At 46.1% G+C, this 19660-nt stretch overlaps 2 protein-coding genes and 1 pseudogene across 2 annotated transcripts; all 3 read left to right on the plus strand.

Moving 5' to 3' along the window:
- Positions 1-2214: 2214 nt before the first annotated feature.
- Positions 2215-2570, plus strand: LOC119941557 (annotated as a pseudogene).
- Positions 2571-3308: 738 nt separating this feature from the next.
- On the plus strand, positions 3309-4249 carry LOC119941565 (olfactory receptor 2B11-like). The gene is given in 2 exon segments (XM_038762082.1): positions 3309-3498; positions 3501-4249. Coding segments are annotated over 2 exon segments (939 nt in total).
- A 12574-nt stretch (positions 4250-16823) lies between these two features.
- On the plus strand, positions 16824-17768 carry LOC119941573 (putative olfactory receptor 2W6). The gene has a single exon (XM_038762093.1). The coding sequence runs from the start codon at positions 16824-16826 to the stop codon at positions 17766-17768; it is 945 nt and encodes a 314-aa protein (XP_038618021.1).
- Positions 17769-19660: the final 1892 nt, after the last annotated feature.

A 19660-nucleotide genomic window follows, 5' to 3' on the forward strand; every position in this document is an offset into this window, starting at 1 on the left:
TGGTTTACAAATATAATAATAATAATCATAATAATTATATACCAAATAATAATTGTTATACTAACAACAAAATAAACCCAAGATCTGTAGGACACTGTGGCTAGGAGTGGAATTTCAGGCACTTAACAAATGCCACAGTTGGTACACATTTATTTGATTTGATAATTTGAGCTGGATCTGGCACTACTTCCCACTCTGCCTTGCAGTAATACCAGCTTTCCATAACCTCTGGTCCATACAGACCCTCCTTTGCCCTTTCCTGCCTCCCCCAAACACTTCTCATCACCTTTTCTCAACATGCAACTTTGGAGTTAGCCCATCTGCTGTTGTTTTTTTCTGGCAGGGCACAGCTCCACTTCATGGTTGGTGGATGAGACACTCTGTCTTTCCAACATTTATTTTTCAGACCCTGCTAGTAGCCACCCTGTTTTATTTTCCTATTCAACAGGTGCTTGGTTTACCTGCTGTTACTTCACCAGCCAATGGGTTGTAACATAGGGAGGCAAATATGTCTTCTCTACCCTTCATACACTTCACAGGTTGCACCACAGGTTGAAGCAGCGTGGCTCAGTGGAAATGGCATGGGCTTGGGAGTCAGAGGTCATGGGTTCAAATCCCGGCTCCGCCGCTTGTCAGCTGTGTGACTTTGGTAAAGTCACTTAACTTCTCTATGCCTCAGTTACCTCATCTGTAATATGGGGATTAAGATTGTGAGCCCCACATGGGACAACCTCGTATCCTCCCCAATGCTTAGAACAGTGCTTTGCACATAGTAAGCACTTAACAAATACAAAAAGTATTATTATTATTATTATTATTATTATTACCAGTGATTATTAGGATGTACTAGGGTACAATGGGAAGATACAAAATAGCACACTCCTAATTGAAGAGAACAAATACAGATTAATATACGAAGAAATGTCTGTCAGGGACAATGTCAGCTGCCTCTAAAGACATAGAGGGGAGAGCTAAGTGTGTTTTGCAACTGAGCAGAGAGAGTGGATTCAGGTAGGATTATCTGAGATGGCTGTCTGGAGGAGGTGAGCCTTTAATGGAATTTAGAAGAATGGCAGGGGAGTGGTAGGGTTAGGTGAATTTACTTGCAGGAGGAAATAAGGAGGGGCTTGACAGTGTGGACATGGCATAAGACATGGCTCAGAAGTGGGAGACAATAGTTCATAATAAGCACCCAATAAATAACATCGATTGATTGAAGTGTGGGATACAGAAGATGAATTCTTCTGTTATCAGAAAAGTGCATAGAGAGTCCAGTCCACCAACACTTTAAAATTTAGGTGTTCTGTGCTACCCTTAGACTGTGAGTCCCATGTGAGACAGTGACTGAGTCTATCCTGATTATCTTTTATCTCCCCCAGAGTTTAGAATAGTGTTCTAATATTTCTTAATATTAATATTCAATATTAATTGATATTAATATTTATTATGATAATATATAATATATAATTATGTGTATTAATATTAATATTTCTTATAATTATTCAATCTTGGAAATGGGTAGTATAATGAGTTTTCCTCACTTTCCATCCCATCCTTATTGCGGTTGTCAATTTTTCCCTTTATCTTTTAAAACATTCTCAGTAATGGTCCATACTATACTCTTTCAAGAGGTTCTCTTGATTCTCTATCTCATACACCATTTTCTGGCTCCCATTCTCTTGTCCAAACTCCTTAGGTAGGCTGATTATGCCTTATCCCTTCACAGAGATCCTGTGCTCTGCTGCCTGGACTCACTTCCCTGACTTCAGACTCTGTCCAGAACTGACTCCATATTCTGGACTGTTATATTTGATTATTATGGTATTTGTGAAGTGCTTGCTGTATGTCAAGCACTGTTCTAAGCGCTGGGGTAGATACTAGTTAATCAGATCAGACAGTCCCCACCCCACATGAGGCTCACAGTCTAAGTAGCCGGGAGGACAGGCATTGAATCCCCATTTTACAGATCAGAAAACTTAGGCACAGAAAAGTTCAGTGACTTGTTCAAGGTCACATAACAGATAAGTGATGGAGCTGGAATTAGAACCCCGGAAAAAAGCGGAAGTTCCGGTGAGAGAGACAGAGGCAGAGACAGAGACCAGAGAGAGAAACAGAGAGAGAGACAGAACCGGCATGCTGTGCTGAGTGGTGTGGTGCGGTGTGGTGCTGTGCTGAGCAGTGTTGCGTGGTGCGATGGAGCAGTGAGTGGGAGCCATGGAGACGGTGCAGCTGTGGAACCCACCGCGCAGGCAGATGAAAACGTTGGACGAAGGCAGCTTGACGAAGCAACCAGAGGAAGTGCTCGATGTCCTGGAGAAACTTAGAGAAGGGTCCTATGGCAGTGTATTCAAAGCTATTCATAAAGAAACGGGTCAAGTTGTGGCGATCAAGCAAGTTCCTGTGGAGTCCGACCTGCAGGAGATTATCAAAGAAATCTCCATAATGCAACAGTATGACAGTCCTCACGTAGTGAAGTACTATGGCAGCTACTTTAAGAACACAGACCTGTGGATCATCATGGAATACTGTGGCTGTGTGCTGGCTCTGTGTCGGATATCATCCGATTATGAAGTAAAATGCTGATAGAAGATTAAATAGCCACAATACTGCAATCAACACTTAAAGGACTGGAATATCTCCACTTAAAGGGGAAAGTGCACCGTGACATCAAGGCCAGAAACATCTTGTTAAACACTGAAGGCCACGCCAAGCTCGCAGACTTTGGGGTAGCCAGCTAGCTCACCATGAGTCAAGAAACTTTTGCTCGTGACCAGTACTCCCCAATTCCAACTTGCCACTGAAGTCTTTTCTGCAGAAGGGTTTTCCACTCTGTTAACAGTTGCAAATTCTGATAACTTGACACCTGTCCACCTGTTTTGTTTTGTTGTCTGTCTCCCCCTTCTAGACTGTTAGCCCGTTGTCGGGTAGGGACCGTCACTATGTTGCCAACTTGTAGTTCCCAAGCGCTTACTACAGTGCTCTGCACACAGTAAGCGCTCAATAAATACGATTGAATGAATGAATGAATGGTCCCTTGACTCCCAGGCTTTTGTTCTCACCACTAGGCCACGTTGTTTTGTTCTAGTAATGGCTCCACCACAGACTTATTATGTCACCCCAGACAAGTCATTTGGTCTCGCTGTGTCTCTGAAAACCGGGAAGAGTCACTCCTGCCCTCTTCTCCCACAACTCCTGACTGAGCCGTTGGGTGAACAGTTTAAGGTTCATTGAACGTCTTGGGGTCAAAGTGGTTTGGAAATAGAAACCTTCATTCTCGCTCTATGTCCCTCCGTAGGGGCTTCTGAAACATGGACTGCAAGAATGTGAGCTCCCAATGGGTCTTCATTCTTCTGAGCTTCTCTGACCGGCCCTGGTTGGAGATGCTTCTCTTTGTCTTGGTCCTTGTCACTTATATCTGCACTCTGGTGGGCAATGTGGCCATCACTTTGGTGTCCCGGATGGATCCCAAGTTGGATAGCCCCATGGACTTCTTCCTGAGCACCTGTCCTTCCTGGATCTGTGCTTCACCACCACCACAGTTCCCCAGATGTTGAGGAACATTTGGGCCCAAGTCAAGACCATCAGCTATGGGGGCTGCATGACCCAGCTGTACATTTTTCACTTCCTGGGGGCCACTGAGTGCATCCTGCTAACCATGATGTCCCCCAACCGCTACGTGGCCATCTGCAAGCCCTTGCACTACCTGGCCATCATGCATCAGCGTCTCAGCATCCTCTTGGTGGCCACAGCCTGGGTTAGTGGCTTGGCCAACTCACTGCTGCAATCCTCACTCACGGTCCAGCTTCCCCTTTGTGGGAACCACGTGGTTGACAATTTCTTCTGTGAGGTGCCGGTGGTCTTCGAGATGCCCTGCGTGGACACCTCCTTCAGTGTGGCCATGCTCTCTGTGGTGGGCACCTTCTTTGCGCTGGTGCCCGTGGCTCTCATCCTGGTGTCCTATGGCTTCATCACCATAGCGGTGTTAAGGAGCCTATCCTCTCTGGGAAGGCTCAGGACCTTCAACACTTGTGGCTCTCATGTTGCCGTGGTCTCACTCTTCTATGGCCCGGTGATTGGGATGTATGTCCAGCCCGCTGCTGACAACTCCCGGGATAAGGCCAAGCCCATGACCCTATTCTACAGCATCGTCACCCCAGTGTTCAATCCCTTCATCTACACGCTAAGGAACAAAGATGTGAAAGGGGTGGTTGGAGAGGCTTCTGCAAAAGAGTGGTCAAAGCCGGGGTAGGAGGGATGAGGCATGAGGGACTACCCTACTTCACCCGCCACCCCTAAGAAGCTTGGGTTTTCATGATTTGAAGAAAAGAGGCAGGATCCTAAACTACAGAATCTGAATGTTCTGGGGCTTAGGTGTGACTATTCCATTGTAAACTCCTTGAGGAGAGGGACTGTGTCTTCTTTCTATAGCATACTTACCCAGATGTGAAAGACAGTGGCCAATACCTGGTAACTTCCCATTAAATAATCCACAGGGACCAAAACTTCCAGGAGGCAGGAATAATTTCCAAACAATCAAAGAAGGAAGTACAGATCTGGGAAGTAAGAGCCCCAGAGACATACCTAGACAACGGTGGCAGAAATCCCCACACACAGATAAACATTCAAACACACACAAAACAAGCACTCACATTTACACACGCACATATGTGCACACGTTTTTCCAGGTCCACTTATCATACATGAACATGCATATATTTGGACACATGGGGTTCCCCCATTAGAGTGTAAACAACTTGTGCGCAACAAATACTTTAGGTACAGCTGTTACAAGATCCTCGAGGGCAGGGGTTGAACGAGAACTGGTGGAAAGAGCAGGAGACTGGGAGTCAGAGGATGTGGGTTCTATTCCCGGAACCACCACATGTCTGCTGTGTGACCTTGGACAAGTCACTTAACTTCTCTGTGCCTCAGTTAACTCATCTCTAAAGTGGAAATTAAGACTGTGAGCCCCACATGGGACAACCTGATTACCCTGTATCTACCCCAGTGTTTAGAACAGTGCTTGACACTTAACAAATACCATTATTATTATTATTTTTACAGTAATAATCATATTAATATTAATGATATTTTCTAAGCACTTACTGGATGTCGAGCATTGTATTAATTTTTGGAAAGAATACTTAGTGGAAATTAGACACATATCTTGTCCTTCAAGAGGTTCATATTCTATGAATTAAGGGAGGGGAAGGGGAGGACTCGAGATGGAAACAGGGACAAAGATAAAATAAAACATTAAAACATCACAAGGTACCAGGACAAATATATAATACATAATATTGATTATCTTGTATCTACCCATGTGCTTAGTACAGTAAATATTTAACAAATATTTTTATTATTATATAGCAAAGGGTATACTTTGTGATTCAGAGTCTAAAGTATACCCTTAGCCACACACCAGCTAGTACAGCCACTAACCTTCCTGAGGATATATGAGACCTCATGATGCAGGTTCAGTTCTCTTTCCCTCAGAGGTGCTTAAATGCACGATGGGATCTCCTTGATGTGGTGGAGAAGAGCCAGTGTAAGTTTCTGGGGATTGTACAGAGTGGGTAAATGTGCTACGGTGATCTTTCTAACACACCTCACAGCAATGAATTTGATGCTCGACAAAGAATGGATTACCTGGTAGCACGTGTCTCTACTCAACACTAGAGTCCGGACCTTCTCCCTCTCTAGACTGTATGCTCTTTGTGGGCAGGGATCATGCCTACCAACTGTGGATGCACAGTGGTCTGACACTATCCTTGGCCTGTTTTTGGACCAGGCCTTAGTCCACCCCACTATCTTCTTTTCTTTAGCTGCTTTACCTCTAAGCCTGCTTGGCTATCTGAACCAGGAAAACTGCAAGTCAAGCTCCATTTTCCCTTTCTGTAATATATTGTGAAACCGTACCATATTATCATCTGTATCATTATTAAGTGTAATAATAGTGCTGCTGTCTTGTTCGAATAAATCATAGGCCTTGCTGTCAATGACATATAACACGTTTCCACCTACCCACTTGTGTGTATATGCAAGCCTATTTCAGGATGGAGTTGAACTGGTTTTGGCGAGCAGGGAAAGCTCTGTCAACCACCACTTTCTACTAGTGCTAGTAGAAATAAACTTGTCTCCGACATACCCACCTGAACACAGTGCAGTCTGTGAACTTTTCTTCTATACAACTCTATTGTACTATGCTTTCCCAAGTGAAAGTATAAGTATGGTGTTCTGGACAGAGTAAGCACTCAATAAATACCATTGATCGATTTCTTGATTGATTACTGCAAAGCAATAATTTACTAATTCCTCAATCCTTTAATCTCACTGGGCTTCAGGTTCCTAATCAGAAAGATGGGGGTAATAGATAATAATATCTGCTACTCCCTATCTCTTGCAGGTTTTGTGAGGCTAAAGTTAGATGATTAACATGAATCAATCAATCTATCTATCACTACCGTTTATCAAGTGCTTACATGCTACAGAACGTTGATCTAAGCTCTTGGAAAAATAGAACAGATTTAGTGGACACATTCTCTGTCTTCAGGGAGCTCAAATTGTAGCAGGAGAAGCAGACACCAAAGTAAATTACATGTAGGGAGAAACAAAGATAAATAAGTGATGTGATGGGGAAGGTGGTGGGGTGAGTACCTATGTACTTAAGGGGTGAAGACTTAAGTGCAAAAGAGGATGCAGAAGGGCAGAAGAATAGGGAGCAGAGATGAGAGATTAGGCATGAGAAGTCTCCTGGAGATATGATTTTAGTAGGGCTTTGAAAATGGGGAGAGTGGTGGTCAGCTGAATGTGAAGGGCAGGGAGTTCCAGGCAGGAGGGAAGGCATGAGCAAAAGGTTAACTGTAAAAATGTGAAAACATGTTGGAAAAATAAGAGCACTATACCAAAAAAAGAGAGAACAATAAAATGTATTTTACCAGTGGCCTGTCGGCCTAGAGTTCAATGTTCTCTACCGAGTGCTTGGGACAGGGACTAGCTGAAAAATAAATACTATTGATTGACTAAATGCAGAAGTGATTTAGTAGGAGTAGTAAAAATAGTATTTTTTAGGCACCTATGATGTAAAAAGCACTGCGGTTACATACTGGGGAAAAATGTATGAATGAGAATTGGACACAGCTCCTGGATATCTAGGGGTTCACGATTCACGAATAGATAGGTTCGGGGCGGTGGCTTGGTGGCAGACCCAAGTTGAAAGCACCAGAAATAGAAAAGTAATGTAAAAGAGAAAGTTCGGAGTCCCACAGGTCCAGTGAGAAAAGCGACTTGTTTTTTGGGGTTGGTGAGTCCCCTCAGATCTCATTAGTGATAATGAACTGAGTTATTAAGGAGAGGAAGAACATTTTATTCTCTGGGGCCCAGGTGGGAAGGGAATCATGGGATAATCAGGTCCTGCATCTTCTCTAAAACTCATAAGATGCTCCCATTGTGCCATCTTGGGTCCTTTGTTCTTAGGGAGTTCTCCTTACTGTGCATCCAGGACTACTTTTCTGGAGATACAGATGGGAGGTGTCAATTGATGCTTGGGATTGGGGGCACCTCCCTATTCCCCCCAACTTGGTCCATCCTTATGCCCTGCTGTCAAGAGCAGATCTTACCTAGTGTCTCAGTACAAGAGAACAGAGACTAAAGATGTGAAGCCCACGATCTGTGGCTGACTGTGGTGAGTATTAAGGAAAGTGAGTGTGGATGGGGCTTGAAGATAGAAAGGAATGTTTGTGATGGGACCCCTCCGGTTTGAGCAGATTGAAGGATGGGTTGAGGTCAACCTCTACATTCCATAACATGCCATAACATTGCTTATGGTGTCTGTCTCTTCTGTTCATATGACTTACCTTAGGGTTGGCCTTAACCCACCCCATCTAGAAAAAGCACCTGATTATTCCTAAAGATCTTCCCTCATGACAACTCTAGTGTCTTGTTTTGTTCTGTTGTCTGTCTCCCACTTCTAGACTGTGAACCGTTGTTGGGTAGGATTGTCTCTATCTGTTGCCGAATTGTACTTTCCAAGCACTTAGTACAGTGTTCTGCACACAGTGAGCGCTCAATAAATACGATTGGATGAATGAATGAATATCATACCGTACCATAGACTATCGTGTGATATCATATCATATCATAAAGCAGGAATTAAGTCCTTTAACTCTTTTGTGCTCTCCGATGTACTGAGTACAGTTCTCTACAAAAACGGCACTCAACAAATGCTATTGATTGACTGATAGCATATCAGATCACATTATATAGCATGCTGTCATGCAGTGTAGTATGATATGCAACATTGTACGATATGATATAATGGATTTATATAATGACTGATCAAAAATGTTGGTTCTGATAACTGACATATTGATCCAGGATGGAGGAGAAAAAGAGTTCGATCTTGCATGGAAAAGGGTGGCTGTTTCACAAAAATTTTCCAACTCTTTTCCTTACCAAGAGATTTGGTCTCCAGCTGGGGCTATTGGCATTTATTAAACATTCAGTGTGCAGGGGACCAATAGGGAAGATGCAAATGACACTTAAGTATTCTGAATGAGAAGTTGTGAGGCAATGAAGCACCTCACCGAATGGACATCTCCTTTTTTGGGTCTATAATGACCCACCTGGAGACAGACGGATAGACTACATGACCTTCACAGCTCCCATAGACTGAGAACAAGTTCAACAGAAGGAGAACCTACAGAATCTGAGCCTTGAATTCAGATTAAGTACAGCGAGGAGCCCGGGAGATGCGCAGCTGAAAGAGTCACCATTGAAATCTCCCAGCAGGAGTTCTCAGGTGCTTTACTAAAGCACCAGCTTCTTCACGGTGAAGCTCCCAGCTTCATCCTTTCACCCTTGGGACTTGTTAGCAAAGACAATTAACTATTTGAAGCAGCCCCTTGGAGGTGAGTGGGTCGGGGTGGGGGGGGGGGTATGATCTATTTATTAGGAGACAAGGAATATGCTGAAATCTCAAAGACAGACCCCAGGGGCAGGACCACAGACCTTGGGGGTGCGCATTGCCAATACAAACAGGAAAATAATATTTTTGGCCTTATCTGTGAACTTAGTTCAAATGGCCCAATCAAAATTAATTACTAAATAAATTAAGGGTAAGCCACATGGTCTAGTGGAAAGCTTGGAAGCTTGGGATTCGGAAGACTTTGATTATCTTTATGGCTCTGCCATTTGCCTACTTTGTGATCTTAGGCCAGTCACTTTATTCATTCATTCATTCAATCTTATTTATTGAGCGCTTACTGTGTGCAGAGCACTGTACTAAGCTCTTGGGAAGTACAATTCCGTAACAAATAAAAACAATCCCTGCCCACAACGTACTCAGTCTAGAATGGGGGAGAAAGAAGACATCAAAACAAGTAAACGGGCATCAGTAGCATCATTATAAATAAAGGGAATTATAGATATATACACATCATTAATAAAAAATAGAATTATAATAAAAAATATGTACATATATACACAAGTACTGTGGGGCGGGGATAGAGCAAAGGGAGGTTGTCAAGGCAATGGGGAGGGGAGGGGGAGCAAAGGAAAAGAGGGGCTTAGTCTTGGAAGGCCTTATGGAGGAGGTGAGCTTACAGTAGGGCTTTGAAGGGGGGAAGTGAGCTAGTTTGGCAGATTTGAGGAGAGAGGACATTCCAGGACAGAGGTAGGACGTGGGCCAAGGGTCGATGGTGGGACAGGTGAGAACGAGGCACAAGGAGAAGGTTAGTACCAGAGGAGCGGAGTGTGTGGGCTAGAATGTAGAAGAAGAGAAAGGAGTGAGGAAAAAGGGGTAAAGGTGATGGAGAGTTTTGAATCCAATATTAAGTAGTTTTTGCTGGATGACTTCACTTCTCTGTGCTTCTCTTTCCTCATTTATGAAATGGGGATTAAAGCCTATTCATTCCCCTTTGGACAGTGAGCCCCATGTGGGTCAGGGCCTGTATCTAACTTGATTATCCCATGACCCAAAGTAAGCACTTAACAAATGCCACACCAATTATTAGTGCTATTCCTTGCTCTTGTCAACTCTATTGCTAAGCAACATGGGTCCCTGGGCACCTTTATTTCATGGATTATGCGGTTCAAATGCTTAATACAGTGTATTGCCCTCAGAAGGAGATCAGTAAATACTATCACTCCTACTAGAAACATAGAGATGGATGCTCATTAAATCAATTAATGCTTATTTATTAAGTGCACACTATGTGCTGAGCACCATACTGATCAGAGTGGAGTTGGTAAACGTGATCCCTGCCCACAGAGGTGTTTACATGTTAGTGGATTCTCCCCTATCCTGAAGGAGGGCAGTTCACCTTGGAAAGTTTACAGGGGAATAGATCATTTGGAAACAAAACCCCATCCCCAGCTTGTTCTAGTGCATGACCCTGCAAGCACTTAGTAAATTTCTCCATGCCTTTCTTCAATTAATCAGTTAATCAATCATACCTTTACGTGTGGCCCTGTACAAAGCACCTTGTGGACAATAGAAGTAGAAGTGGAAGGTATCAAGGAGTTTACAAATTAATGGGGGAGCATTGTTTCAGACTCTCCCACCTGCTCAGTGCAGTGCTCTGCACAAAGAAAGTACTCAATAAATTCTATGCATTGAATGAACGACTGGAGACAGAATGATGCAAATTACTTGCAGATAGTTGGAGCAGAAGGAAGAATAAAGTGACGATTCTTGATAGCAGGAGGATGGCAGTATAAATCTATAGTTTTCCTACAAAGAAGACAACAGACAACAAAGTTGATCTATGAGTGTGTGAGTGGCTGAAAAGGCCAATGTGGGATCCGCAGTCCCAGCCACAATGAACACAAAAAACAGTTGTCTCTCATGCTCCTATGTTCAATGTTTGCAGCAGGCAGTACTGTGGGTTTTTTTCTTTCTTGTCTCTCTTTCCGTGCAAAGCTTTTGCTCAAATAGAGGCACTCTCTTCTGTCCTCAGCAATTGACTCCCAGTTTTCAGCTGATACGCAGCATTGTCTGAGCTATTTTACCTTGTCCTTCAAACACTTCCTCTGCTGTTCTGGCCTTCAGTTTCCAATTTCAGCTCTCAATACAGCAACTATTTGGGCCTCCTGCTATCTCTCAGTCTCCTCATTTGTTTCACCCAGAGTAACTGTGTTAAGGGAAGCTTGGCTTTGATGCTAGGAGGCTGACCAGATTTGAGGTTCATCATTTATGATCTTACCTTAATAATAATAATAATAACAATGGTATTTGTTTAGAGCTTACTATGTGCTAAGCACTGTTCTAAGCGCTTGGGAAGAAACAAGGTAATCAGGTTGTCCCACGTGGGGCTCACAGTCTAAATCCCCGTTTTACAGATGGGGGAACTGAGGCACAGAGAAGTTGTTACTAGTCCAAAGTCACACAGATGACAAGTGGCAGAGCCGGGATCAGAGCCCATGACTTCTGACTCCCAAGCCCATGCTCTTTCCACTGAGCCATGCTGCTTAGTATGGCCCATAAGCAATGCTGATAAAACTGCTCGAGAAGCCAGATGTGGCACTCGTATGTGGTCCAGGCTTCACAGCTGCAGAGAAGACGACAACACTGAGGCTCTGTAAACCTGTGTGTACTAACTCCATAAACACTCAGTAGATGCAAATGATTGATTGACCCTGTTACCCCACTATTTCTGCACTCTGTTTGCCAGAGGATATGCTGTCCTCCTTGATTCTGCTCTCTATTTCTTTAATGGTAGGGTAGAAAGGAGAGTAAGAGCACAAAGGTTCAAATGTATATATACATAAACAAATAATTCTAAGGAGAAGTGGATAGAAGCTAAACTAGGTTGTTAGATTGCTACAGCCTGGAAAGTAGGATCTTAATCAGGAAACACCTTCTGGAGGACATGGAATGTAATCCCCCGTAGATTGTAAGAACCTGAGGGCAGGGATCACGTCTAATAAGTCTAGCGTACTCTTCCAAAATGATTTGAACAACAAAGTGAAGTATGGACTGGAGAAGGGAGAGACTGGAGGCAGAAAAGTCAGGAAGCAAGATGATGCAGCAATAGAGACAGGGTATGACAACGCATAGAACAGTGCTTGATGTACAGTAAGCACTTAATAAATACTATAAAAAGTGTTTGCACCAGTGTGGTAGCAATTTGAATGGAGAGGAAAGGGTTGGTATTGAGTATTGATTACTACTGATTGACTAAGGTGGGTTTTTCATTACTCCTTGAGAAACCCTTGAATGGGTACATGAAACAGACGTGCATTGCCTAAGGCACATTTGATTGGATTATAGCTGTCCCTGGGCACCCGTACCTGATCATCCTCCACCCAGTTGAAGAGGTTGATTTATGGCATGCTTAAGAGCAGCATCCTCTGATTTGTTCCTGCAGACAGAATCTGATGGATTCATTCATTCATTCAATCGTATTTATCGAGCGATTACTGTGTGCAGAGCACTGTACTAAGCGCTTGGGAATTACAAATTGGCAACATGTAGAGACGGTCCCTACCCAACAGTGGGCTCACAGTCTAGAAGGGGGAGACAGAGAACAAAACAAAACATAACAAAATAAAATAAATAGAATAAATATGTACAAATAACATGAATGGAGTAATAAATATGTACAAACATATATACAGGTGCTGTGGGGAGGGGAAGGAGGTAAGGCAGGGGGATGGGGAGGGGGAGAAAGGGGAGAAGAAGGAGGGGACTCAGTCTGGGAAGGGCTCCTGGAGGAGGTGAGCTCTCAGCAGGGCCTTGAATGGAGGAAGAGAGCTAGCTTGGCTGATGTGCGGAGGGAGGGCATTCCAGGCTAGGGGGATGACCTGGGCCGGAAGTCGACGGCGGGACAGGCGAGAACGAGGCACGGTAAGGAGATAAGCGGCAGAGGAGCGGAGGGTGCGGGCTGGGCTGTAGAAGGAGATTAGGGAGGTGAGTTAAGAGGGGGCGAGGTGATAGAGAGCTTTGAGCGAAGGTGAGGAGTTTCTGCCTGATGAGTAGGTTGATTGGTAGCCACTGGAGATTTTTGAGGAGGGGAGTAACATGCCGAGAGCGTTTCTGGACAAAGACAATCCGGGCAGCGGCGTGAAGTATGGATTGAAGTGGGGAGAGACAGGAGGATGGGAGATCGGATAGGAGGCTGATACAGTAATCCAGACGGGAAAGGGTGAGAGCTTGAACGAGCAGGGTAGCGGTTTGGATGGAGAGGAAAGGGCGGATCTTGACAATGTTGCGGAGGTGAGACCGGTAGGTTTTGGGCGGCTTGGATGTGAGGGGTGAATGAGAGGGCGGAGTCGAGGATGACACCAAGGTTGCGGGCTTGTGAGATGGGAAGGATGGTAGTGCCATTAATAGTGATGGAAAAGTCAGGGAGAGGGCAGCGATTGGGAGGGAAGACAAGGAGTTCAGTCTTGGACATGCTGAGGTTTAGGTGGCGGGCAGACATCCAGATGGAGATGTCCTGAAGGCAGGAGGAGATGTGAGCCTGGAGGGAGAGAGAGAGAGCAGGGGCGGAGATGTAGATTTGGGTGTCATCAGCGTAGGATGATAGTTGAAGCCGTGGGAGCAAATGAGGTCACCAAGGGAGTGAGTGTAGATCGAGAAAGGAAGGGGATCAAGAACTGAACCTTGAGGAGCCCCTACAGTAAAGGATGGGAAGGGGAGGAGGAGCCTGCCAAAGAGACTGAGAATGAACGTCCGGAGAGGTAAGAGCAGAACCAGGAGAGGACGGAGTCTGTGAAGCCAAGGTTAGATAGCGTGTTGAGGAGAAGGGGGTGGTCCACAGTGTCGAAGGGAGCTGAGAGGTCGAGGAGGATTAGGATAGAGTATGAACCATTGGATTTGGCAAGCAGGAGGTCATTGGTGACCTTTGAGAGGGCTGTTTCCGTGAAATGTAGGGGACGGAAGCCAGATTGGAGGGGGTCAAGGAGAGAGTTGGCGTTGAGGAATTCGAGGCAGCGCGTGTAGACGACTCGTTCAAGGAGTTTGGAAAGGAATGGTAGGAGGGAGATAGAGCGTTAACTAGAAGGTGAGGTGGGGTCAAGAGAGGGGTTTTTTTTAGGATGGGAGAGACGTGGACATGTTTGAAGGCAGAGGGGAAGGAACCGGTGAAGAGTGAGCGGTAATATGGAAGTTAAGGAGGGGAGAAGGGACGGAGCGAGAGATTTCATTAAATGAGAGGGAATGGGGTCAGAAGCACCAGTGGCTGGAGTAGCACTTGTGAGGAGGGAGGAGAGCTCTTCTGAGGATACTGCTGGGAAGGATCGGAGAGTAGCGGAGAGCGTCGAGAGCCAGGGGGTTGGAAAAGGGGGGTCAGTGACTTTGGGGAGCTCAGACCTGATGGATTTAATTTTATTAATGAAGTAGGAGGCCAGATCGTTGGGGGTGAGGGAAGGAGGAGGGGGAGGAACTGGGGGCCTGAGAAGGGAGTTGAATGTACGGAAGAGCTGACGGAGATGATGGGCATGGGTGTCAATAAGGGAGGAGAAATAATTTTGTCTGGCAGAGGAGAGGGCTGAGTTAGGGCAGGACAGGATAAACTTGAAGTGAACGAGCTTGGCATGGTGTTTAGACTTTCACCAGCAGCATTCAGCAGCTCGAGCATAAGGGCGAAGGAGGCGGACAGTGGCAGTGATCCAGGGCTGTGGTTCAGTGGTACGAGAGTGGCGAGGGAAAAGGGAGCGAGCGACTCTAGCTGAGTAGAAAGGGTAGAGTTGAGAGCATTAATCTGATCATCAAGATTGGCTAGAGAGGGAAGGGAGGCGAGGTGGGGTGTGTGGCGCTCAGAAAGATGGATGGGGTCAAGATAGCAGAGATCTCTGTGAGGGATTAATATGGGTTTACGGGGAAAGGAGTGTGAGTTAGGAGGCAGGTGAGAAGATTATGATCAGAGAGAGGGATTTCAGAGTTGATGAGGGTAGAGACAGTGCAGGGATAGGAGATGATGAGTTCGAGGGTGTGACCAAGTTGTTGAGTGGGCGAGGTGGGGTGGAGCAAGAGGTTGGCAGCATCAAGGAGAGGTAGAAGGTGGGCGGCAGAGGAGTCACCAGGGATATCCATGTGGATTTTGAAGTCTCCGAGGATCAGAGTGGGAATGGAAAAGGAGAAAAGGAAGGTGAGGAAGGGGTCAAAATCGTTAAAGAAGTTGGAGGTGGGGCCGGTGGGGCGGTAGACGACGGCTACAAGAATCTGGAGGGGGTGATAGAGGCGAATAATGTGGGCTTCAAAAGAAGGGAAGGAAAGAGAAGGGGGAGAAGGGATAGTGCGAAAGCCATATTGGGGGGCGAGAAGGAAACCGACACTTCCTCCTTTTCCGGTGAGTCTGGGGGAGTGGGAGAAGAAGAGGCCTCCACCGGAGAGATCAGCAGAAGAGACCGTGTCGTCCGGAGACAGCCATGTTTCAGTTAGGGCGAGGAGAAATAGAGACCTGGAAAGGAATAGGTCCAGGATGAACGGGAGCTTACTTATAACGGAGCGGGGGTTCCAGAGGCCACACTTGGCAGCAGCTGTTGAGGGAGGAGAGGAAGGGGGAAGGGTGCGAGGGGTGGGGAGGGTTTGGATTGGGATGAGTTGTCGGGGGCCTAAGCAGGGAGAGCGGGAAGAGGGGTGGCGATGGGAAAGGAGAACTGGGATGGGGTGGGGTCGGGGAGGAGGGGAGGGAGGGGGCTGGGAGGGAGGAGTTGAGGATGGGCGCTGGTACAGAGTGATCCTGGTTAGGGGGTGAGGGGGAGTGGTGGTGGCGGGGGAGAGGGAGGGAAAAAGCTGGGTGGGAGAGGAGAACGGGAAGGTGAGGAATGGGAATGGCAGTTGGGAGCAAGGGAATTGATAGTTCATGGTGAGGTCAGCAGGGCAAATGGCAGCACAGCGGGAGGTTAACAATTGAGATGCAGAAGCGATAAAACAGTAGCAATGATATAAATAGGTTATGGCATCACAGAGGGTAGTTAACGATTAACATGCTATGGCAATAACAAAATAGGCAGATAATGATGTCACAGAGAGCAGATACAGACTATTATGTGCTGGAGTAGGGTGGACCTGTTAAGGGGGGTTAGGGAGCAGAGATACCTGGGGAGAGGAGTGAACAGCCAAAAAGCATGGAAGGGCTGAGTAGGTGCAAATGAGGTTGTCGTTAATGTAACTTGGTGATAACAAGGGCCTTTTTCCCGGGGGCGGGGGGCGGGGAGAGTCATTGATTGATTGAATGATCTGTCGATCTACTCACACAGTGAAATCGCAGTGGCACAAAGTGACCAAGAGACAGGCAGAGAGAATGTTTCTGAAAGATCAAGTATGATGATTGCATTGGTGTGGTGGTGGCAGTGGCGGTAGTGGCAGTGGCTCTCCATGTTTGGCCCAAAGTAGGATAATTTATCAGGGCTAGAGGCACAGGGATTGGCTGGGGAAGGAAATTCATCTCCTGGCTGGACTCAGAGAGCTGCTACCACCACTGCTAACACTGCATCTGCTCCTCCACCTCCTCCTCTTCCTCTCAGACAGAGGGGCCATTGTGGGAGGGGCAGCAACAAGGCTCACCGAGATGTCCCACCTCCCTCTTCCCTGGCTCCACCCTATTTTTGCTAGGCTGGAGACTATTTAGTTTGAACCTCTTAGACATTTCATTAGTCAGAGAATTACAGTGATGGCTTATTCATTCATTCATTCAGTCAGTTGTATTTATTCATTCATTCATTTAATCTTATTTATTGAGCGCTTACTGTGTGCAGAGCACTGTACTAAACACTCGGGAATGTCCTCTCATCTTTGAGAACTAGGCCAGATAAATGGGTCATACATTCATCCTGCTGGGAACTGCTTAAATGATGCTCCTGTGTCTCCGCAGGAGATGGCAAATGTCACTGATAGCTCGTTGGCAGGGTTCATCTTGGTGGGCTTCTCTGACCGGCCCAGACTGGAGATAGTGCTGTTTGGGGTCGTCTTAATCTTCTACCTCCTCACCTTATTTGGCAACATGACCATCATCCTCCTGTCGTCCCTGGACCCTCGACTCCACACCCCCATGTACTTCTTCCTCACCAACCTCTCCTTCCTGGACCTCTGCTACACCACCAGCTCCATCCCCCAGATGCTGTACAACCTGTGGGGGGCAGACAAGACCATCTCATACCTGGACTGTGCCATCCAACTCTACTTTGTCCTAGCCTTCGGGGGTGTGGAATGTGTCCTATTGGCGGTCATGTCTTACGACCGCTATGCTGCCATCTGCCAACCTCTCCATTACAGTGTCATAATGTCCCCACGACTCTGTGGCCAGCTGGCCTCCCTGGCCTGGTTGAGTGGGTTGGGAAACTCTCTGGTCATGTCCCCTCAGACCCTGCTCCTTTCCCGTTGTGGCCACGGCCGAGTGGACCACTTCCTGTGTGAGATGCCCGCTCTGATTAGTCTGGCCTGTGTTGACACCTTGTTGATTGAAGCCGTGGCCTTTGCACTGGGCATCTTAATCATCCTTGCCCCACTGATGTTAATTCTGGCCTCCTACATCTTCATCGCTCGGGCTGTGCTGAGGATCAAGTCAGCGGTTGGGAGGCAGAAGGCTTTCAACACCTGTGGCTCTCACCTCACTGTCATCAGTCTCTTCTATGGCACCATCATCTACGTGTACCTGCAGCCGGCTGACAGTTCTTCTCAGGACCAGGGCAAGTTTCTCTCGCTCTTCTACACCATCATCACCCCATGTGCCAATCCCCTCATCTACACCCTGAGGTATGAAGATGTGAAAGAGGCTCTGAAGAAGGTGTTCGGGAGGGAAAATGAACCTGGAGGTGCCTGAGAACATGGAATTGATTTGGGGTACATTTCTACTTGGACCCTTACGATGTGCCCTGGAGGGAACGGAGATCTTTCAGTATCGTTGGACTGGAGAGATACTAAAGTTGAGGCAGAAAAGTTTGGAAGCAACTCAGTATCTAGGCAACCCCTGCCCCCAGCCAAGCCTGATTCTTAAACTGATTCTTCCCCCTTATTACTACTATCACTACTATGAATATGACTACTGTGATGATGTAGTCTTTGAAGACTACTACTATTACCATTACCTAATCCTCATATGAGGAATAATGCCCAGTGCAGCATTGAGAATAACAAGGTACTTCAATAAACCGGTGAGCAATGTCAGGTCAGCCTCTTTGACAGTGAGTACTAAGCCAGCCCTTCACAGAATTCAGTATCAGATTCTGGTCTCCATAACTGTAAAGAGAAGTGGTGAGCTTGGAAAAGGGTTAGAAAGAACCTACAGTCCGAGATGGTGCTTTACCTAGAGGAAAAGATGTGGGACTAGCCTCAGGAAATCCACGTTCTGGTCCCGGCTCTGCCACGTGTTTGCCGTGTGTCCTCAGGAAAGTTCTTTTAATCCCTTTGTGTCTCAGGTTTCTCACCTAGAAACTGGGGATAAAACATTCTTTCTTCCTCCCTCACCCCCTGTGAGCCCCATGTAGGACAGGGATTGTATCTACTCTACTTGTCTTGTTTGGCATAAGTAAAGTTTTCGTTTGGCTTAATAAATGCCATCATCTTTTTTAATGGTATTATTTTAAGTGCTTACCATGTGTCAAGCACTGTTCTAAGCGCTGGGTAGATACACGTTAACCAGGCCAGATATAGTCTAAGCAGGGGGACAACAAGAATCGAATCCCCATTTTGCTGTTGAGGAACTGAGGCACAAAATGGTTATGTAACTTGCCCAACATCAAAAAGCAGGCAAATGTGCAGTGGGGATAGAACCCTGGTCCTCTGGTTCCCAGGCCTATTCTTTATGCAGAATGGCATGCTGCTTCCCATCACCATTATTGTTATTATTAGGATTTGGCAAATAGTATGTAAGTGGAAAAGTATAAGTCAATGAAACTGTTACACCTTGGGAGGAGAAGGATGCCCAGTGGAAGAGGACAAATATTTGAAGGGTAGACTTGCAGGCAGAAGGGCAGAACAAGAAGAAATATGTGTTTTCTGAAGCGAAAGACACCGTCATATTTCAGGAAGAAATTCTCACTCTGAGGGTGGTCAGAATTTCCTCTACTATCCATCTATGACCACGCCCCCAGAGAACTCGTTCACTTCCACCACTCCAAGTAGGTATTCTACGTGGATGATTCTCCAAACTACCTCTCCAGCTCTGATCTCTCTCTCTTCCCTGCAGCCTCACATTTCTCCCTGCCTTCAGGATATCTTGATTTGGTTGTCCAGCCAACTCTTCAAACATAACATGGCCATTACTCATGTAATGAGTAAAACTACTCATCTTCCCACCCAAACTCTGTCTTTCCCCCTGTCTTTCCTAACATCGTTATCCTCCCAGTCTCACAAGCCCATAACCTTGGCATTATCTTTGACTCACCTCTCTCATTCAACCCACGTATCCAATCTGTTACCAAGTCCTGTAGGTTCCATCTTCACAACATCTCTAATATCCACCCTTTCCTGTCCATTCAAACTGCTACCACACTGATCAATACACTTATCCTATCCCACCTCGACTACTGGATCAGGCTCCTTGCTTGCCTCCCTGCCTCCTGTCTCTCTCCTCACCAGCCCATACTTTGCTCTGCTTCCTGGATCATTTTTTCTAATAAATCATTCACTTCTTGTCTCCTCACTCCTAAAGAGCCTCCCCTCATCTCTGCATCAAACAGAACTCCCTGTCATCAGCATTAAACCTCTCAATCA

Source organism: Tachyglossus aculeatus, chromosome 2 (genome assembly GCF_015852505.1).
Source record: "Tachyglossus aculeatus isolate mTacAcu1 chromosome 2, mTacAcu1.pri, whole genome shotgun sequence".
NCBI lineage: Eukaryota > Metazoa > Chordata > Mammalia > Monotremata > Tachyglossidae > Tachyglossus > Tachyglossus aculeatus.